We start from the raw sequence: 23004 nt of genomic DNA, 5'->3' as shown, positions 1-23004 counted from the left end.
TTTGTGGTTGTAGTGATATCTCCTCAAAGATCTAATGTTACACACACTTAGCCATAACTGTATCTTCCTCCACTTGGCTACCTATGAAAAAATAAAAGGCTGGATCTGCGGCTTTCTTTTTCAATGTGATTTTTTCTTTAAAAGACTGGAAAATATGAAAATAGACCATTCCTAATTCCCTCTAGTCACATCAGCAACTCATACTCTTCCTCGTAACATTTAAAGATGCAGAAAACTAAAAAAACAATTCAGGAGGTGGAAGGTAAGCCTGTGTAATGCCTGACCTTACTCCGAGAATAATCACATTTTCTTAAAGCATTGTCTTCCTCCATTCTTTCACACTATAATCTGCTTTTTCTTAAAGTCACAGAGATGTCTTACTGTAAAGTTTTGAAATTGGTTCACTGCTATACTTAGTGTTTATGTTCATTTTCTTATTCCTGTCCCACACTGATGTCTTGTTCACGCATGCAGGTGCTGGCCAGTCAGCAAGCAATATGACATGATTTGTTACCACCATTCTATTATTGCATCTGTCTGCCTCCCCAACATTCCACTTCTTTTTGTGTAAATAAGTAGGATGTGAGATCAGATTAGTAAGGATGGTGCACAATTTTTAACTACAGGCTTCAGACCTATTTAGATTTTCAGTAACTGGCATGCTTAGGTAAAGATGATAGACCAGATTAATAATGGTGGGTATATGTTTTTAATTACAGACTTATGGCATGTTCTTTCAATAGATATTTATTTGATACACTTTCTACGTTACCAACATATGACTGAGGTTCCTCTACCATCTTCTTTATCCAGTATACAAATCAAAATTTTGCTAATAAGCTATAAAATTAATGACATGTAGAGCTTCAGCAAGAATTTACAACCATGTAGCAATGCAATCACCATTTCATTTAAAAATCATGTTTTCTAACTACATAACACTATTTGTAATGCAAAAGAAAATAATTATTGACTCTTATACATAACTTAAATTCAGTTAATACGCAGACTCCAAACTAGTTGTTGTACCACATTACATAATATTTATCATTGCCATGTACATTTCTCTGCAGCTTAACTACTGCTGCTTCTTAATTTTGCATTTGGAATGTTACATTACTTCTGCTGCTTGCTGCAGTCCGTAGATTATAAATGGTGAGTTCTTGTGTCAATTTGCTAGTGTGTATTCTGCAGTCTTTGCTGTATCAAGTTTTAATGCTCTATTCCCACTGAATTCCCAGCAGCTGGCAGCTTGTGTGCCAGAGTCTTTCTGCAGTTTCATTATTTTGAGCTTGGAGTGCAACAGATGCTGGATGACAGTCTCTGTTCAATGAGAGTACAGGAAAAAGATTGAAAATGGTCTGCAGAAGTCAAAATGTACCATATCAAGTTATAAGTAAGCAATTATTTGACAAGAGAAATGTTACTTACCAGAACATTAGATTTAGTTGGCCTCTGTCCACATACTGGAAACAGGAAGATGGGTTACTGAAGGTGCCTCATCTCCACAAGAAAAATAAATACTCTGAGCTCCTCCAAGTCTCATAATGCACTGCATTCAAAAAGTTCAATAGATCAAGTAACGCCCTCATGCTATCAAAGATACAGTTATAATAAGACAAAAAGCTACTGAAGATATGGACAATTTAACACCTGGGCACCAATTACAGGCCTCTGAAGCTCCTCTAAGCCCCTTTGGATGAAACCATTTGGAGGGGAATAGGTGCAAGAGATGTTTTCAGTGTATAATGCTTTGGTAAGTACATACCTTAAGTTGGCCCTGTCTGCACACTGGAAGAGATACAATCCCCAGCAGGCTTTGGGTGAAGCTACAACAAAAGACCTTTCTTTGAGAACGAAAGACCCAAAGGAGGCTGTACTCCAGAATGAATATCCAGACTGTAATGTTTAACAAATGTACGCAAGGTAGACTACATGAAAGCTGCACAAATTTCATCCAAAAGCAGGTTTCTGAACAAAGCTGTTAAGGTAGTTTGAGCCTTGACAGTCTTGTGCATTTGGTTTGGAAGGCAGAGATTTGTTGACAGATGAATAGCAAAGGCCGATGCAATCTTGTAACCATTTAGATAATGACAGTTTCTCCAATTTTTGTTGTCTTTAATTTAGAAAATGAAACAAATAACTGGTTGTCTTTTCTAAATTCCTTTTTTTCTTTTTAGGTATAACCTGAGCTGCCTGTGCACATACAAGCTGTGTAGTCTATATTTACATCTGTTGGAATATTCTAGAAAAAAACACTGGTAGGGGAATACATTCATTTAGATTACAGAATGACTTCTCGTTAGTATTAAAAAAAAATGTGCACACTGACTTTGAGCCCAACCAGCATGTCTGTTGTAAATCAAGCATACACCAATAGAAAAATTGTGATTCTTTTTTCTCTGCTGCTTCTACTTAACAGCACCGATGTACTGTGTAAGCATGGGAACATAAGTCCCATGCACATGTGCAGTATATTAGAAAACAGGGAAGAATGAGGAAACAACACAGAGAACACTACAGCACCGTTATACAAAGTCATTATTTTAAAAAAGGTAAATGAGAAGTTATGTACCTACCATAACGTTCCATGTTAGTTGTCTTCTCTCGCCTTCTTTCTTGCTTGATGGGTTCGGAGCCGATCCTCGGTGCTAAGCTCGAGAGTCACTTTTACCAGCTCGAGGCAGCCCCATATCCCATGATGCAAGGCGGTAAGTACCCAGATCTCGTTTGATGACAATAGGCAATAGCACCTAGCATAATAACTTCCAAAAGGAAGAAAGGAGAGAAAAAACCCTGAAGGATGGTAGAAGGACCAGCACTGCATGGTCTTCAGAAGCATACTTCCTTGTAGAGAGAAAGGTCTGTCCAGGCCTGGGGAAGGAGGAGAAGACAACTAACATGGAACGTTATGGTAGGTACATAACTTCTCAATGTTAAGTTGTCAATCTCTTCATTCTTGCTTGATGGGACCCCTAGCACCTTTATCCTGGGTGGCTCAATGGAACAGACTCTTGAGAACTGTAGAGCCAAAACTGGCTCTGTCCCTGGAGGCCAATTCCAATTTGTAATGGGAAACAAATGTATGAGGAGTGGCCCAAGTGGCTGCTGCACAAATAGTGTCTAATGGAAGTCTAGCTTGAAAAGCTGTTGAAGTGGCTAAGCTTCTGGTTGAATGTGCTTTAGGTTTTGAGCACAGCTGTTTTCCCCTGAGCTGATAAATTTCAGAGATGACAGAAGAAAGCCATCTAGACAAGGTCACTTTTGAGACAGGAAGGCCTTTCTTGTTATCAGCATAAGAAACAAAAAGTTGATCGGATTTCCTGAGTTGTTTTGTTCTGTCCAAATAATATCTGAGTTGGCGGTGGACATCAAGATAATGTAATTTTGTTCGATCTGTTTGAATAGTTTGGGAAAAATACAGGAAGATCAATAGCCTGATTCAAATTAGTCTTTGAGGTGACCTTAGGCAAAAAGGTCGGATTAGTTCTCAATGATACTCTGTCTTTGTGGAAGACTAAATAGGGGGGGGCGAACAGATAGAGCATGAAGTTCAGACACCCTCCTAGCCGATGTAATAGCAACCAGGAATAAAGTTTTCCATGAAAGAAATTTCAGGGAACATGAAACAGCTGGCTCGAAGGGAGGAAGAATCAAGGATGTCAGCACTAAATTTAGGTCCCATTGAGGAGGAGGACTCCTGATTGGAGGTTTCAGGAGAAAAATTCCTTTCAAGAAGGCTCTACAAAGCCTGTGGGACATAATGTTGTGATCTGCGAACCCGACATGAAAGTTCGAGAACTTTGACCGTGGAAGAAGGGGAGCCCGCATGAAAAATGTCCGCTAAGAAATCCAAAACTGCTTGTACTGGAGCAGTGAAGGGATCAATATTCTTGGCTTTTGCCCAATAAGAAAAACGTTTCCATTTGCTAGTATAAATCCTCCTAGTAGAGGATTTTAAGGAAGCTACTATGATGTCTCTAACAGGATTAGAGATCATAGGAAGCCTGGCTAAGGAAGGAAGTGGAGCAACCATGCTGTGAGGTTGAGAGAAGGGATAGACCGGTGCAGCTGACCCGATGCAGCTGACCCGATTGGTGAATCAGAAGATCTGGCACTGGGTCCAGATGCCACGGCTGCACCAAAAGGTGACGATGGAGGAACGGAAACCAAATTTGTCGAGGCCAATAAGGGGCAATGAGAATCATTTTGGCTCTCAAAACGGTGGCTTTCTGGATTACTTGTGGGATCAGAGGAAAGGGAGGAAAGGCATAAAGAAGTCCCTGGGGCCAATCCTGGGTCAGAGCGTCTCTGGGGATGGCCTGGCAGTGGGAAGAGAGAGAAGAAGTCTGGGCATTTGCTGTTTTGGGGAGTAGCAAAAGATCGCAACATGGGCCCCATTCTAGAAAAATCTCCTCCACTATAGATTGTTTGAGAGACCACTCGTGAGGCATGAGAATAGCTCTGCTCAATCTGTCCGCTAAAATGTTGGTATTCCCAGGGATGTGCTACCAGAAACCGATGAGAGGAGATCGCCCATTGCCAAAGTCTGAGTGCTTCTCGACACAAGGGGTAGGACTTGGTTCCGCCCTGTTTGTTGATATACCATACTACAGACATGTTGTCTGTGTGGACTGCAATTGTCCCCAAGGGAAGAAAGTCGTTGAGGGCTTGCAACGTTAAAAGCACTGCTCTCATCTCTAGGACATTTATGTGCAGATGGTATTCGAACGGTTGCCACGTCCCATGAACCATCCTGCCCTGATAATGCCCCCGCCCACCCGATCAGGGAGGCATCCGTAGTGACAGTGGCTACCGGGGTTGGGGGTACAAAGGGTCTGCCTTGGTGAATCTGGGGAGAAGTAATCCACCAAGAAAGATGATTCTTGCAAATCTGTGTCACCAGTATTTGGTGACGCATTGGAAGTTGTTGGTAAGACCACTGAGTGAACAACATCCACTGAAGTAGGCGCATATAGAAGCGAGCCAGGGGAAGAAGGGTAATGGCCGCAGCCATGAGGCCCAACACTTTTAGAACCATTCTGGCTTGTACTTTCTTGCTGGCTAGAATGATTCTCACGTGACCTTGTATATCTGAGATTCTTTGGTCTGTGAGGGTAGCTGACATCCGAACAGTGTTTAAGTTTGCGCCTATGAAAGTAATAGACTGGAAAGAGAAAACTTGCAGAGAAAACCAGTTTAATAAAAAGCAGAGCTTTCGGGCGTAACCCTTCTTCAATACTAATACATTCAAACACTAAACTCTAGAAGCTTAAATACAGGTCTAAAATCACATGACCAGCAGCCAAATGAAATCATGTGACAGAAAACAAATTAAACATTAAAGACATATACATATAAATATATTAAAAGATGTGTAGATACACAGTATAAAATATTTACTTTACAATATTACGTAGCTTAACTAACACAGGTTTTAAACTGACAGTGCTGTTTAAACCAGGATGAGTGTCAGCAGCTAATCTCAAAATCCATTCAAATTCTTTGAGCTCAAGGTTGTTGACATCACCACCTCTTTCATTTGGACATAGAGCATCAATCACTCTAAACTTAAATGTATGTGTTTCACCACAAGTTTTAATATGTTTACATAGTGCATTATTGTCACAATTTCTCCTAATTTCAGAATTATGGTCTATAACACGTTCCTTAAGCTTACGTATTGTTTTTCCCATCTAAACTGAACTGCATGAGATGCAGGTAGCCAAATAAACCACAAAAGTGGTGTTACAAGTAGCTGTAATTTTAAAATTAAATACTTGTCCATTGGCAGGATGAGTGAAGATATCACTACCATTCCCTAAGATGTAAGCACAGGCAACACAGTTAAAACATGGAAAAGTACCAGTTTTAGCAGCCAATTGTGTGTGACAGGGTCTATAAAAATCTTTATAACAGAGTAAACTTTTAATCGTCCTCATATTTTTATATGTAAAATGTGGCTTGGTGCCCAATATAGTTTTTAGTTCATCCAATGCCATCAGAATGGGCCAGTTCCTGTTAATAATTTGTCTAATTGAACTTGACCTACCATTAAAAGTTGTGATGTACCTTATTTCATGTTGAGTAATGGTGTTATTACACTGACTATCTGTGAGGCTTGACCTATCTTCCAAAAAAGTTGGTATAAGTGATGTCTGCCTAGCTTCCATTACATCAGATTTAAGCTTGGATAATAAATTCATATCATATCCACTAGAAAAAGTCCTCTACCATATTATCAAGTTGTGAAACAAATGTAGTATTATCAGTAGTTAGTCTACTTGCTCTAATAAATTGAGATTTTGCTACACCTTTAAAGACATGTGGCTGCATACTACTGTGATGATATCTTCCATTACTAACATCCTTTCTATAAATACTAGTGTTTAATATGCCATCATTCAATTGCAGTTTGACATCTAAAAACATATACTGCTGTCAGACACATCCATTTTAAATTTCAAAAATTAGTACTAGAATTTAAATAATCAATGAAAATATTCAAATCATCCAAAGTACCATTCCCTATTAGTAGACAATAGCCTACAAATCGCTGATAGAAACTAATGTTACTAAGAAATAGATTTTGTGCATTAAACAAATAATTGCATTCCCATTGGTAAAGCACTAAATTAGCGTAAGTATTTGCTACGGATGTGCCCATAGCTACGCCTGTTAACTGAAGAAATAAGGTATTATTAAACATAAACACATTGTTCCTCAGAACTACATCCATAAGGCAACAGATATTGCTAATGAGCCTATGGTCAGGACTAGGTTGAGAAGACAAAAATTCTCTAAGTAGTTCTATTCCCACATCATTGGGGATAACTGTGAAAAGGGACATGATATCAAGCGTCACTAAATAATATTTCTTGGTATTTAAATCAGTTTTACATTATTATACCATACCCGTAGCTTTGACAATAAATCACAAGTATCCTTTAGAATAGAACTACATTTAGGTAAATAAACTTCTAATTGCCTATGCAAATAAACTGATATGGGTTCAGTAACCCAACCACCTCCAGAGACAATCGGTCTCATGGGTGGATTTTCCAGGGATTTATGAATCTTAGGGATCCCATATAAATGTGGAATCAGAGGACAAAGTACTGTAAAATAGTTAAAAAGATCAATATCTATGTCATTATTAAGCTGCAGCTCATACACAACCATGTTCACATAACTTATACAATTTTTACATCAGTTCTAGTGATAACTTTAAAGGCAGTATCATCATTTAAAAGCAGAGAAACAGCTGAAAAGTAATTATCACGATTCATTAAGACAGCCTTGCCACCTTTATCAGCTTGTTTTATAATAATGTCATTACACTGTTGTAAACTTTTAAGGCTTTATACTCAGAGAAGCTTAAATTATATGCCTTGTTTTAACAGGTTTTAAATAGAGTTCTCTAATCTGAAACTCGCAAATGTCATGAAAAGCCTTTAGTACAGGAACACTAACTGGCATAAAAGTGCTACTACGTTTACAACATTTTTCAGGCGCAGGAGTATTACCAAATAGGAGTCTTAAGTTGAGATTTCGAACAAAGATTTTTAGTTCTGTTAAAGCAGAGACAATATTGTCACAACCATATGGTATAAATTTAAAACCTTTACTGAAAAGCGAAAAGTGCGCTGATTGTAATTCAAAAGTGGAGAGGTTTAATACACTGTTCATTTGCGACTTACTTTGTTCAGTCCTAAAGGGCTTTCATTCTTCCTTTTGTTTGTAGATGTAATTTGTGTAGACAACAAGCCCCTCGACTTGGGGATTTATTTCCAACTGCTTCTGGTTGTTCTAACTGAAAACGCTTAGGTACAAAGCTAAAAGTAAGTTGTTGAGTCTTTTTCCAGTTAGCGATTCACGTTGTCAGCGCCATCATTCTTATTTCGTATCCTAACAGATGCGCATGCAGCTGGTTACAGACGAGGTGTAGGTTGGACTATCCCATCAGATGTTGTATTGGGGAGAATCTCTTTAGTTGTAGGTGTTTCTACATTAGTGTTGCATACAGGTTCATCAAAAGTATCTAAGGCATCAAGTGCTTCTTTATAAGTAGGGTTTGATAATTAGAGGTTGTATGATAATCAGATTTAGGCCAAGAGAAAATATTCCCTTTGAAGTCCCCAATGTCACGTAAAAGTTTACGCTTCTTAGTAGCTTCCATTCTTATGTCGAGGGTATGCAGTCTATCTAGCATCTGCTGATAGACATGAATTAACTTAGAAAAACAGAAAGTTCCATAATGGCATTTTCCATGGTGAAGATTTCTTTTATATTCATCTTCTATTTTAACAAAGAAATCATTCATTAAGCACATATAGTCTAAAGACAACTTGATGTTCAACTGTTGCCATGATTTTAAAAGTTCAGGAAAAGTATTGCCATATGAAGGCATTTTAAGAATCCTAAGCCCACGTGGGACAATACCTCTTTCCACATAAGCTAAAAGATAAAGCTGCCACTGCAAGCGTTTAAATGCAGTTACCTTTCTCTCTAATTGTTGCAAGATTTTATGAAACTCTGCCAGGCTTTCTGGCTCAGGAACAACATCAGACAAAGTAGCAGAGTTTGTAGAGTCCACACAGTTCAGTAAAGGGTTGGTCTCAATATTAATCAGAGACTTTAAAGAATTCAAGCTAGTTCCAACTGCCATATCCAGGCTAAGGGCTGCGAGATAGACCTCCAACAGGAATTCCCAATAACAGCAGAAACAGTAACAGCACAAGTAAAACCAGCTGCAAAACACGAACTCAAAAAGCAGTAATAGACTGGCAGGGCAACAAGGAGGATTTTCCGTAGTTGATCGAGATGCCCAATTGAGTGCAAAGATTTATTGTGTAATCCCTGGCTTGAAGAAGCTGATGCCTGGTGGTGGCTGAAAGGAGCCAGTCGTCGAGATACGGAAACACCTGGAATCCTTGACGTCTCAGGTGAGCCGAGACCACTGCCATACATTTGGTGAACACTCTGGGGGCTGTAGTGAGACCAAAGGGCAGGGCTCTGAATTGGAAATGACTGGACCCCAGCCGAAGCGGAGAAACCTTCTGGAGCGCCTGTGAATTTTATGTGATAGTACGCATCCTGAAGATCTATTGAGCACATCCAGTTGTCCTTCTGTAAGAAGGGCAGAATTGACTGAAGTGTGACCATTCGAATCTTGTCTTTCTCACAGACTTGTTGAGTCTGCTGAGATCCAATATTGGTCTCCAGTCTCCCGCCTTTTGGGGACCACAAAGAATCTTGAGTAGATTCCGGCTCTGAATGATCTGTTGTAACTGGCTGAATGGCTCTTTTTGCAGAAGTTTTAAAACTTCTAACTCTGCAATTTCCCTTAGACCGGTGGAACATCTGGAAGGGAATTTGAGTGAGAAAGGAGTTTCCTCGAAAGGAATTTTGTAACCCTCGGATATGATCGACTGTACCCATCTGTCTTGAGTTAGGGAAAGCCAGGCTTCTGGGTACAGCGATAGTCTTCCCGACTGCCTCCAAGGATGGACAGTCGGGCAACATCTCAGGGATGCTGAAAGGGCTTGTCAGAGAGAGGCTCTCTGCTTCCCTGGTTTTGTAGACCCTCTGCCTCTAGAGCGCCTGTTATTGTTACCCCTCCGCCTCTAGGGGTAAATTGACCACGTGACTGCATGACTCCTTGGGATTTATGGAACCACATTTTGCCACCCTTCTGTCCTTTAGGTAAGGTCTAGAAGGGTGGAAAACGGACCCCTACGGCAGAAAGAGTCTTGCCGTCCTGCTCACACCTGGTCAATGTTTCCTTCACTTGAGGGCCAAACAAAGCTGACCCATCAAAGGGAGAGTTTGTGAAGGACGCCTTAAAGGGATCTGCAATTACAGAGCCGCATCCAGGCTTGGCGTCTAAGAGCCACACCTGTACCTGCCCTACTGCTCCATCTGCTGCATATGATATCAGTCATGGAGGAGTTAACAATAGAATTAAGGGTTCCTAGCTGCGAAGCAATTTTTTCTTGAGCCCCTGCAGCTGTGGGATCCTGTACTACTTCACCTAGCTCCTTAAGGATATCCCTTTGGAGTCTGGTGAAGTGACATAAGTAGTTCAGCGATAGCAAAGGTCGCTGAAGAGAACATCCGCTACCATACCTATCCATGGTCCTAGAGTCCTTATTAGGAGGATGGACAGGTACGGAAGGATCTGCAAGTTCCTTCTTAGTGGCAGCCGCCACCACCATGGCATCAGCAGGGACACCTTTGTGACAAATTGCTTGTCCAAGGGCAGTAATAAATTTAGAAGGCCTCCTAGGAACTGGCTCTACAGAGTCAGGAGCAGCCCAAGCCTTCGAGCGATAACCTGCATAAGGGGTCGAAGGCGGAGACACCCAGGAGGTGGAGGGCCGAGATCCAAACGCCCAGGTATACCGACTCATCCTCAGAGGGATTATTGGAGGCCAGTTTCCCTCTGTTTAAGGAGTTCTAGGATGTCTGAAAAGGAGACATCCTCAGAGGGGATCTTGGGATCCCTCCGACTCATCTAAGTCGGTATCTGAAGTGATAGACTCGGGAGTCTACGTGTTTCCTCTTACAGGTCCTTCTTGGCGGAGGATCCCCTGACTGATCAGGAGAATCCTCGGAAGAGGGGTTCTTCCCAGTGGGGAAACCTGAGGCGGAGGATCACTGGGTCCGGGAGCAAGAGAGATGGCAGAGATATCGACAGGCACCGTGAGGGAGGAGCTAAGGGAACAGACTGCTGGCTGAGTCAAGTGGCTAGCACACTCTTCATCACCTCGGCTCCTCCCAGGGAGGTCCGAGAGAACCCGTTCAAGAACCAGGAACCCAGGGCCCACCGAAAGGGAAGGCTCGAGGTCGATGTTGGAGCCGAGCTCACCAAGGCCGAGGCTCCAAGGAAGAGTGGGGTCGGACAAGGGTCCGATGCCACTCACCCCTTGGAGGAGACCAGGGAAGCCCGACCACCGAATCCCTCTAAGGAAGGTCTCGAAGAGGAGATAAGAGTAGAGGCTGAGGGAGCAGAAGGGGGGGGGGGTATCTGTCCCTCAGCCATAGCAGAAACCATTCCCGAAGACTCCAGCTCCAAACTCTGAGGTAGAGTCGAAGGAGGGACTGCAAGGGGGTGTGGACTAATAGTCGTCTGTTGAGACGGACTATGTAGCATCTGGGCCAGTGTCTGTGATTTTAATAATCTACTGACCACCCTCTCTAAATCATGGTCAGAAAGCCTGGATGACCTGGATGATCGGCTCCGATGGCTCCGTTCCGAGAGGAGAGGAGAGGCCGGAGCCGAAAGTATCGGTTCCAAGGAAGGGGACCTGGACCTCTTCCTCGAAGGAACCATCAGAGCCGACGAAACCATGGATGCTGTCGGAGCCGACAACTTTTCGGCACCGACAGAAGGTCTCGATGTATCGGCTCCAGCCGGAGCCGATACAGACACAAAAGTAACGGTGTTGGAGCCGGCTGACACCGAAGCCTGAGCCACATGGTGGTCGGAGCCAGTCGGAGCCGACTCTGATGTGACCGAACCAGTATCGGCACTGATAGCCATCGGTGCCGAAGGTTTGTGCAAACTAGGATCGGCTCCAGCCGGAGCCGATCTCAACTCTGAAAGAGTCGGAACCGAGGCCGCAGGCTTAGAGACAGAAGCCTGGGCCTTGGAAGACTTGGAAGTCTTAGTCGGGGCCGACTTAGCCGGAGAGCCCTCCGGTTTAAGAAGGCCCTCAAAATCAATTTATTTCTCTCTCCTGCAGGACTCTCTGGCTAAAAGAATGACATATTGCACAGGAGTCCTGCAGGTGGAGAGGTCCCAGGCAGTATAAGCAAGTGTGACCGTCTGTCAGAGACATCTTCTGACAGCACGAGTCACACTTCTTAAAGCCTGAGACCCTTTCCTTGGACATAGTTGTAACCACACACACACACAACACAGTCCCAAGAAATAGTTATCCCAAATAGTCAGATAACTGACTTCTAATACACACACACCCTAACAAGGGGGATGGAGGAGAAGGCCTGACTAAAAATATAAAGGAGTGAGGGATTTTCTAGTCAGAAAGGGACTTAAATTAACTATAAACGTTAAAAATAAAGTTTTAAGTTGAAAAGGGGGCTAAAACAGTAATATCTAAATCACTTACCAGGAGCTGGCAAAGGAGGACCTCATCAGCGGCAAATGAGATCTGGGTACTTACTTTGCATCATGGGATATGGGGCTGCCTCGAGCTGGTAAAAGTGACTCTCGAGCTTAGCAGTGTCGGAGCCGAGGATCGGCTCCGAACCCATCAAGCAAGAATGAAGGCGAGATTGACAACTTAACATCAATTTATTTGACAATATAAACAACCTCAAAACGAAACCAAAGCACTTAGAAGAAGCCCACAACTCCTCTTGGTGTAAAAAAGTATTTAATGTCCACTCCACTTATTTAAAATAAAAAACACACATAAAAATACCCCTTTGGGCCTCAGTAAATACACATAAACGCTTCCAAAGACCAACACACAGTGTTTTCATCTGCAAACAGACTTCTTCAGATGGAAAATGCATACTAACGCCAGTACTCCAATTAAATACTAACTGCTTAATTGGTAAAAGCTTCTCGCTGGCAGAACACTTCCTAGCGCTATATTCATATAAATTGCATAAGATAAGATAAAGTATATTCTCCACTAAAAAAATGAAACACTCTATAACTATATAATATACTAAAAACAACCAGAATAAATAAAAACTCCAACAAGCACACTACCCTGGATTGGATACTAGTCAGCAAGATTCCCCAGTCCTATATAGCAGGCTGCCTATCAGATAGCCTCAGTGATCATTCTCCAACATTCCTACTCAAAAAACACCTACACCAAGTTAAACCTATCATCTACCGTCAAATACGTAAAAAACTACACTTTAACACAATCACATTCATCTCATCCCTCAAAGAATGTAACTGGCACCCTCTAAATTACCTCAGCCTAGATGACGCAGTCCAGTTTTTCAATACTACCTTCCTAAGCATCCAAAATAACCATGCCCCCATAAGACTTACCAGAACCAAAGCCCAACCCACCCCATGGCTACAGAAAACCACTACGTCAGAAATGAAAAACCGAGATAAAGCCTGGGAACACTGGCACAAAACCAAAACCCACTCAGCTAGACAGAAATTCCTAAAACTACGCAATAGAGTCAAAAAGCTAATAAAGGAGGACAAAATCCAATACTACCAGTCTGCCCTCAACTCCTCCCAACACAACCCCAAACAATTCTGGACCTCCACAAACTCCATCCTCCACCCATGTAAAATCAATATCTCTACACCTAACAATCCTCACTCTCCAGAAAATATTGCTACCTCATTCAACACGCACTTCACACAAACCGTACTATCAATAGCTAGACAATACAACCCCCTCCCCTACACCCCAGACCTTCACCCAGTAATCTTCCCACACTCTTCTCATTTTCTCCCATTCCTACCTCCAACATAAGAAAACTTTTAACTAAACTTAAACCCACAAAATTAGCAGTAGACAATCTCCCAGGTGAATTCCTACAAATTGCAGCTGACGTCCTAGCCTAGCCAGTATCCATCTTGATTAACCAATCTCTGTCAGAATGCTACATCCCTACAATATGGAAAATATCACACATTATTCCCCTTCACAAAGGCAGCCCCTCCACAGAACTAATCAACTACCGCCCCACAGTGATTCTATCTCCACTCTCCAAAATACTAGAGAGATGCATTCACTCTCAATCTCAGACTACATCCTTACTAACAACCTCCTTTCTAATACTCAACATAGTTTCCGACCAAACCATAACACTATCCTTCACCATAAAAACAATGGCCATCTCTCCTCTGCTACTTTCCTAGACCTATCTAACGCATTTGACATGGTCCCACACAAACAACTCCTCTCTGTACTCAATAATCTATCCTTTTCTCAATCAGTCACCAACTAATTTCAAAGTTACCTGTCGGACCTCCAGCAATCTGTTGTATGGCAAAATGACATATCTCCCCAACTACCTGTCTCTATTGGTGTTCCCCAAGGATCCATCCTTGGACCCCTACTCTTCTCTATTTTCACCAATAATCTAGCCTCTGCCACCAAACATGGCACACTCATACAATATGCAGATGACTCAATCATCATCTGCTCAGCCCAGTCCCTACCCGAACTGCAAAAGGTCACACAGGATGCCTTTTCCTCTGTTGAAACTTGGCTATCAGATGCCCAGTTAATACTCAACCCAAACAAAACTAAACTCCTCATCTTCGAACCCACCAAACATACTCAAAACAACTCTCACTTTAACATCACAGCAAAAGACAACACCACTATCCACTCAACAGATCACACCAAACTGTTAGGAGTTGAAATGGACAACAATCTTAAATTTGACATTCACATATCCATGACCCACCAAAAACTAGGGGCCTTATACAGAAATAAGCAACTCCTCACCAAAGCAGCTAGGTTTTCAGCTGCAAATTTGCACCTCATCTCCACCCTACTTTATGCCTCTCCAATATATACCAACCTAAGGCAATGCGATCTAAATAAACTCAAGACCCGCTATAACAAAATCGCCAACTTTGCCACCGAGGCATCCTACCACAGTCACCACTGTCTCTTACTTACTGAACTAGGCTGGCTAGAACTCCCTCACCTCCTTCAATGGTATCAACTCGCACTCGCCCACAAACTGGTTAACCGTCCTCTAAAGGTCCCATCCCTCCAGTATCTACTCCAGCCCTATCTCACCACCAGACCACTATGATCCAGCAACAATAATCAATTACAGGTTACTAGAGCCAATAACACTGCTGGAGAAGCACAATTCTCCAGCGCTATAGCCAAATTATGGAACACCCTCCCCCCCCACAATAACCTCTCTACCATCATGCACCCACTTCAAAGCATTACTTAAAGTTCATCTAAAAACATGCTGGCTATGCCCTTCTAACTCTCCCCTCTAACTTCACCCACTCCATCTACCCTCTACCTCTTTTCTACCCCACTAACTACCTTTGATTACAGCAAGCTCTGATACTTCCATGCCTATCTACTTATTATATGGCAGTAACTTCTTATTGTAACAATTGTTAATAACTGCTATGTCTTTGTGGATAGAACAGATGCTGGTTATCTACTGAATGTACTATGTTCTTCATCTGTAACTGTTTGTAATATTTTAATTGCTAGGATTCCTCATCTGTAACTATGTCTGTAATATTTTAATTTATGGAGCTTTTCTCCCTGGGCCTCCGCTGAAAATGGGCCTGCGTCCAATTGGACTTTCCCGGTCAACAAATGTAAATAAATAAATAAATAAATAAATGTGAACTACAGAAGGTAATAGCGTGGCATCTCCGGCTAACATTAAAACTGGAGGAATGCAAGCAGTTAATCTTATGGAATAATGATCTGGAGGATGCAGTCTTTCCAGGTGGGATACCAGGTTTGGAAAGTGATCCAACATCCAAGGAAGTTGAACCGATAGAGGCCACAGGAAAGGAAGTCACATCTTTTGAGGAATAAAGGGAGCTATGGGGATAACCAGAGCCTTCTGTCTGAACTTGTTCATCTGTGGCAATGGAGGAAAGGCATACAGGAAACTCTGGGCCAATGATGGATGAGAGCATCCCAAGGTGACTGTCCCTGTGGCGGTACTAGGGCAAAGTAACTGCTGCATTTGTATTTTAGGTATGAAGCAAAAAGATTACAGAGTGTTTGGCCCTAGCAACTGAAAATCTTTGTAGTCACTGCTGTGTTAAAGGGCTACAGGTGAGGCATTAAAATATATCTGATGCCGCACAATTAGAATACAGAATACATCTACGTAGTTAGAACGCTGGAAGTCCCTGGGATATACATTGCTACTGAAAACCATTGTGAAGACATCGCCCATGGCCATACCCTCAGCGCTTCTCAAAACAAGGGGTAAGATCCTTTATTCCTACCTGTTTAAGTACCAAACTACTGACATACTGTCTGTACCTCTATTACACCTCTGAGGAGAGCATTCTGAAATGCCTGCAACGCTAGGAGGACCAACCTCATATCCAAAACATTTATGTGCAAACTCTGCCTCTGGCTGCACCGAGGTGCCCTGGACAGTCTTCACTTCAAAAAACTTGCCACTCCAGAAGGGAAGCATCCATTGTCACCAATGCTGAAGGAGAATCTCTCACAAAGGAAAGCCTTCAATCAGTGATGGTGATGTAATCCACCATGACATGTGTTTCCTGAATATTGGCATCAGCCGGATCTTGGTGTACAGGTGACTGTATTTCTGCAACCATTGTACTGCTAATGTCCACTGGAGCAGCCTCATATGAAATCTTGTCAGAGGGACTAACAGAATGGTTGAGGCTGTAAGACTAAGCAGGCAAACAATGAGTCATGCTGTAGGAGACTGATGCTTTAGAAGAGATGAGGCTGTGATGCGGCAGGCTGACTAACTTACAAATTCTATGTTTTGCATTGGGTCAAATTGACTTTTTGGTAGATTTACTGTTGTACCTAATTGGTGCAGCATTCACAGCAAGGAGTCTGTGTGTTAACACATTTTCTTTGAGGCAGTGGTCAGGGTCAACTGTCTAAATATGGGAAAACCTGGACCCTTAGCAGATGGAGTGATGCTGCTGCTACTACTACCATCTTCTTTGTAAACACCCTGGGGGACGTGTTGAGACTGAAGAACAGTGCTCAAAATTGATAGTGATTAGCTCCCAGCCTGAAACAGAGATATCTCCTTGAACACCTCTCTGTCTTTATGTGACTATAGAGCACATCCAATCGTCCTTCCTAAAAAAGAGACTAACTAACACTAGGTAAGACTGCAATCCAAATTGTAGCTTGCTACAGATCACCCACCATACCCCAAGATTCTCACTACACCTTTCTAAACATACTGGAAAATATTAAGATAGAACCAAACACCCTAATACTGGGTGATTTTAACTACCCTGCCATTAACTGGGAAAACTACTCATGTCCCAACACCTTTGCGCAACGGTTCTTGGAATTCATAAATTCCAACGCCCTGGATCAACTAATCCATAGTTCCACCAGGGGCTCCAATATCCTAGACCTGGTCATTACCAACATGGGAAATCAATGCTCCATACCTATGGTCACCCCTCGTTAGTCAGGTCTGACCATAAGCTAATCACCCTTAACATCCACATCCCACCCCACCCCCAGTAAAGAAACCACCATAAAAACTTCTCCAAAGCCAACTTCATGCTACTCAAGTCAGAAGTGACAAACTTCATGACACCCATGCAGACGGGAACTGAAAGTTCAACTGCTGAATCCTACACTAAGGCATTGTACGAGCACATCCACTCATGCATGAATCGTGCCATCCCAAATACAATCAAAATGCTCTCATCCAAAAAAGGAAGCCAATCTGGTGGTCCCCTGCCATAAACAAACTTTACAACAAAAGGAAGAAACTTTTGCAGAAAAGAGGAAAATCCCAGGATGCAAAAAACTCCCTTACTAGCCTCAGTAAGAAACTGAGATGCCTCATAAAATCCTCCAAAGCTAGTTAGAAAATAAAATTGCCAAAGATTCCAAAGACAACCACAAAGCATTCTATAACTATGTCAAGAATCTAAATGGCAATGCTCAGATCTGCTCTGAGCTAAAACAGAATGGCATTAAATATACTGATCCGAAGGATATTGCCAATATCCTGGCAGATCGATTCAGTGCCAACTTCACCCCATCTCACCCCTAAATGGCCCATCTTAATACCGAAGATTGCCAAATTCCAGTAATAACGGCCACACAGGTACAAAACGCACTCTCTAAAGCCAAGAATACAGCATCCATGGGACCAGATGACATCCCAGGCTGTGTACTACATGAACTACAATATGAACTGGCACCTCACCTAAGTGTCATGTTTAATCATAGCCTCACCTCAGGTTTCGTGCCCACTGAGTGCGGCAGAGCTACAGTTATCCCAATCCACAAAGGGGATCCACCTTGGATCCCGAAACTACCGTCCATCAGTCTGACAAGCCTTATCTGCAAGGCCATGGAGCGTATTATCATGGAACTTATAAACAAAGACATTGGCAACCTTCAAACACTGGACCCCACCCAGTTTGGGTTTGTGAAGGGCCGATCTTGTCTCCTGAACCTGATTGACTTCTTTGAATCAGTCTCCAGAGCCATGGACAAGGGTAAGGTGGTCCACACAGCCTATCTAGACCTTGCCAAGGCCTTTGACACCATCCCCACTCTGGAATCATAGATAAACTTACTAAGTTGGGCATTAATCCCTATGTCACCCAATGGGTTGCTAAATGGCTTACTGATAGAACCCACACTGTAAAAGTAGCCGACTCCAAATCCAGCTCCAGACAAGTGGCAAGTGGAGTACCTCAGGGTTCAGTCCTAGGGCCGCTCTTGTTTGGCATCTACTTCTCTGAAGTACAGGTCAACACTAAGGGACTCTGGTTAACAAAGTTTGCAGATGACTGCAAACTGGGAGCCATTATTGAATCCCCAAATGATGTGGATACTCTACAAAAGGGCCTTACAGAAACAGATGCTTGGTGCCAGAGCCATGGGCTCAAGCTCAATGCCAAGAAATGTATTGTTATCCCTTTGGGAAAAACATGTATCCATGAATTACCATATAGGTGGCAGTACACTAAACACAGAAAGTGTGATAAGAGACTTAGGGACACAGGTGGACAGTGGTCTCACCTTCGATAACCACATCGCCACAACAGTCAGGAAATCCTTCTATGTGGCACACCTCATCACAAAGGGCTTTTCATCCAGAAAAAAGGAGGTCATTGTCCCACTGTACTCATCCCTCATTAGACCCATTATAGAATACAATGCCCCATTTGGTATGTACCTCTCAAGACATCTGCAACAACTGGAAAGGCCTCAGAAATACCTCACTAAAAGAATCACAAGCTTAAAGCAGATGCCCTATGCTGACCGCCTTAAAAAAAGTACAGTTGTGTACACCTACCATAAATGTAGATGTTCGAGTGTCTTCACTGTTGCAGTCATAACTGTAGGGTGTTCCTGCCGGCAGGCAGCAAAGTCTGGGTCCGAGTATCCTGACGCCAGGGTGGTACATAGCCCTCAGCCGACGCCATCTTCTCCAGCCTTTCTTGCCCTAGATGTCAGAAGCCCCCAACAAATCAAAAATGAATCCAACAAAGAAACACAAATACACCACAAATATGAGAGAAAGAGGATAGGATGAAGACACTGAACATCTACATTTATGGTAGGTGTACACAACTGTACTATGTTCTTCGTGTTTCACTGTTGCAGTCATAACTGTAGGGTGGAATCCCAAAGCAGTGTAGAGAGGGAGGAGGCTTTAGATCCTGCAAGACAGCAGAGGCTGCTAAAAGTATGCACAGAACTCCAAGTGGCAGCTTCCAAGATATCCTTGGTAGGGACTAAGCAGTAGAAGTAGCAGCTGCTCTAGTAGAATGACTTCTAATGGTCCCTGGAAACTGTTTCCCATGATGAGTGTAACAAAATCTGATTCCATAAGCAATCCATTTGGAAATAGTTTGTTTAGAAATGGGTTTTCCAAGAGAACTGGAAGCAAAGGAAACAAACAATTGGTTAGACTTTCTGAAATCTTTAGTCTTGTCCAAGTAAAATCGTAACTGTCTGTGCACATCCAATGAATGCAAAATCCTTTCCCCTTTATTTTGAGGATTTGGAAAGAAAGTAGGAAGGTGAATTGTCTGATTCAAAGCCACTTTCAAATCACCTTAGGCATGAAAGTAGGATTGGTCCTCAAGGATACTCTGTCCTGATGGAAAATAAGGTATGGTTCCACAGCCATGAGAGCTTGCAACTCTGAGACCCTTCTGGCAGAGGTCAATGCTAACAAAAGAACAGTCTTCCAGGATAGAAATTTAATATCTGAAGATGCAGCAGGCTCAAAAGGAGGCAAAGTAAGTTTTTCTAAAACATAATTAAGATCCCAGGCAGGGACAGGAGGGGTCCTTTTTTAGCCCTCTCAAGAACTGCTTCACCAAAGGATGAAAAACAGGAGGATCAGAACTGAAATGAGATAGCAGAAGCATGAATCTTAATGGAGGAAAAGGAAAGTCCTTTAGGTAAAAGTTCCGAAAGGTAAAGCAAAATAGAGGAGAGATCAGGAACCTGAGGATCAGAACCTCGGTCCTGCATCCAAATAGAAAACCTCTTCCATTTAGAGGCATAAGATTTCCTAGTGCTAGGCTGTCTAGCTTCCAAAAGAACATCCAAAACTTGTTTGGGAAGACTAGAGGAAATCAAATTCCTTTGAAGAGCCAAGCTGCCAAGCAAAGGGTCTTGAGATTGGAATGTAGTAACTGACCCTGATGCTGGGACAGAAGCGAAGGGTTCAGTGGAAGAATCCAAGGCCCGAGAACAGGAGCTTTAAGGTTGGATACCAAAACTGTCGAGGCCAATTTGGAGCAATCAAGATGAGGAACTTGGGCTTGTCCTGTTTTATCTTCAGTAGTACCCGAGGTAGTAGAGGAAGAGGAGGGAAGGCATATGCTGACAGGCTTCTCCAGCTGAAGGACAGGGCATCCACTCTCCATGCTGTTTTGTGGAAGGACCTGGTGCAAAAGCGAGGCAGCTGATGATTGAGATGGGATGCGAACAGATCTATCTGGGGACATCCCCAAACTGCAGTAATCCTGCTGAACAAGTTGGTGTCTAGCATCCATTCGTGAGGATCTGAAATGTTTCTGCTCAGGCTGTCTGCTAAGAGATTCTGTTTCCCTGGAATGAATTGAGCCTGGAGATGCAGATTCAAATTTAGAGCTGTGTCCCATAAACCCATAGCTAGTCTGCAAAGGGTATGAATGACCCTGCTTGTTGATGTACCACATGACCGTGGTGTTGGCCCTGGTTGTAAAAGGTTTTGAAGGCTAAAAGGGCATTTTGAACTGCCAACATTTCCTTCAGATTGATGTGCCAGTGAAGATGGTCCTTTGTCCAGGTTCCTGCTGGCAATTGTCTAGAAAGTGAGCATAATCCGGCGTCCGTGGTTAGGATTTGAGCAGGCTGAGGGAGGCATGCCCTGGACCACCAGAGGAACTCCTTCTGGAGGCAGGGGATCAGAGGAATCAGAATATCCAGATCGTGTTAGTGCTGTGACCATACACTTTTCAGATACCATTGAAGCTTTCTCATGTAGCTTGGAATCAACAGAATGCAGGAAGCCATGTAGCCCAGAGCCTGCAGGAATTTCCTTGCAGTGAGCTGAGATAGAGTTGCCAAGGTGTTGAAAGTAGAAGCCAGCTGAGTTTGTTTTTCTGGAGTGAGGTAGGCCCTTTGTAAGGTTGTATTTAAAAGGGCTCCCAAGAATACCATTTGTTGAGAAGGGATCAAATGTGACTTTTTTATGTTCACTGAGAATCCCAGTAGTAGGAGAAGACGTTGAACAAAGTCCAGATGTTGAAGCAGAAGATCTTTGCTGTCTGCCTGAATAAGGCAGTCGTCCAAATAGATAGGCATAGTTTTTATTCAAACTAAAGGGGTGGCGAAAGCCACATAACTATGGGCTAGGCTTATAAATGCCCTTGGGCAGATAGCCTAGTATGAACCTATGAACCTATGAAATAGGGGTAAATCTGGATCCCCTGAAGTCTGCAGTAAGCCACTACTGGTGCCAGGCACTTGGTGAAGACTCTGGGCGCAGTAGATAAACCAAAGGGCAGAACAGAGAATTGAAAGTGCCTCCCTGCCTTGAACCTGAGGAATTTCCTCTTGTCTGATAGGGATATGCAAGTTTTAAGTCCAATGTCACCATCCAGGCAGAGCATTGGAATTAGCTGTTGCAGAGTAAGCATCTTGAACTTTGGAATTTCCAAAAGGTGTTTAGCACAGAAAGGTCCAGAATAGGTCTTCATGAGTTTTCTGGGAACCAGAAACAGCAAACCCTTTTCCCAGTTCGAGAGTGGAACAGGCTCTATGGCTCTCATGGCAGAAATAAGGCCTCTGACCATTGATGTTTTGGCAGATCTGGCCAACCGTGAGTCCTTGGCAAAGTGTGAAAGTGGAACTTGTAACCTTTTAAAATCATACCCATCTGTCCTGGGTAATATGAGTCCAATTTCTGTCAGGTAAATTTGAGATTGGGATCTGTCTTCTCCCTCCTAGGTGAAGAAGCGTCCATTCTAGATCTGTAAGAGGTCTGGCCTTGACCACGACCCTCTGGAGTGTCTATATCTCCTTTGAGGCCTGTCAGGCAGTTAGAGGGCCAATTCCTGGAAAATCTAGGAGGCTGAACCTGCAAGAAATCTTTACAGTCTGCATGGACTTTGCCTTTTCTTCCATCTTTTAATAACTTCCTCAGCCTTAGAACCAAAAGAACATCTTGTTGAACAGGGGCATCTAATAACTTAGCCTTAACCTGTTCAGGCCAGGCATGTCTCCTAATCAAGGTACCAGAGGCAGCAGCCTTGCAGGAAGCATCCAAAGCATCAAAACCACAATGTGCTTGTTAACCTGTTCAGTAGCATGCAAAACATCCTGAAGTTCCTTATCCTCTGCACAAGCAGGAAGGGAAGCAAGCTTTTGCTTTAAAACAGACAAAAGAAATTGTTGATATTTAAACATATGAAACTGGCAATTTAAAGCCCTTACAGACAGGGTATATACCTTTTTCCCAGAATCCTTCTCAGAGGGAATAGGATTTTTAGAAGTAGCAACCTTAGCAGCCTTAGAGCCCTGAGAAATAGTTTCAGGATCTGCAGAAGGGTTTTAAATAAAATAAATGAGAGTCAGGAACCCTGTAAAATCTATCAGGCTTTGAAGGAGCAGGAGGCATGGAATCAGGATTCAAATTAGCCTCAGAAAAGCATCATCTACAATGTCCAAGACAGGAGGAATAGCTAAAGGCCTATGCTGAGGAAGAAGAAGAAATTCTCTAAGCCTCTTTTTGGAAGCAGAATATTCCTGTCCTTCCCAATGAAAATGTTCCCTCATCTCATGCAAGGTT

General features: G+C 42.7%; 1 protein-coding gene across 2 annotated transcripts in view; it reads right to left on the bottom strand.

The window, feature by feature from the left end:
* Positions 1-686: 686 nt before the first annotated feature.
* The window catches only part of LOC122804287 (retinol dehydrogenase 12-like), a 747835-nt gene continuing 725517 nt past the window's right edge, over positions 687-23004 (bottom strand). For both annotated transcript variants that reach the window (XM_044074067.1, XM_044074066.1), the window contains one exon: positions 687-1323. In XM_044074067.1, the coding sequence (XP_043930002.1) occupies positions 1169-1323 (155 nt within the window). In that variant the 3' untranslated portion in view covers positions 687-1168. The remainder of the gene's footprint in view (positions 1324-23004) is intronic.

Source organism: Protopterus annectens, chromosome 6.part0, assembly GCF_019279795.1.
Source record: "Protopterus annectens isolate FY-2018-M chromosome 6.part0, PAN1.0, whole genome shotgun sequence".
NCBI lineage: Eukaryota > Metazoa > Chordata > Ceratodontiformes > Protopteridae > Protopterus > Protopterus annectens.
Note: the sequence above shows the minus strand (reverse complement) of the source record. Positions and strands in the feature narration are given on the sequence as shown.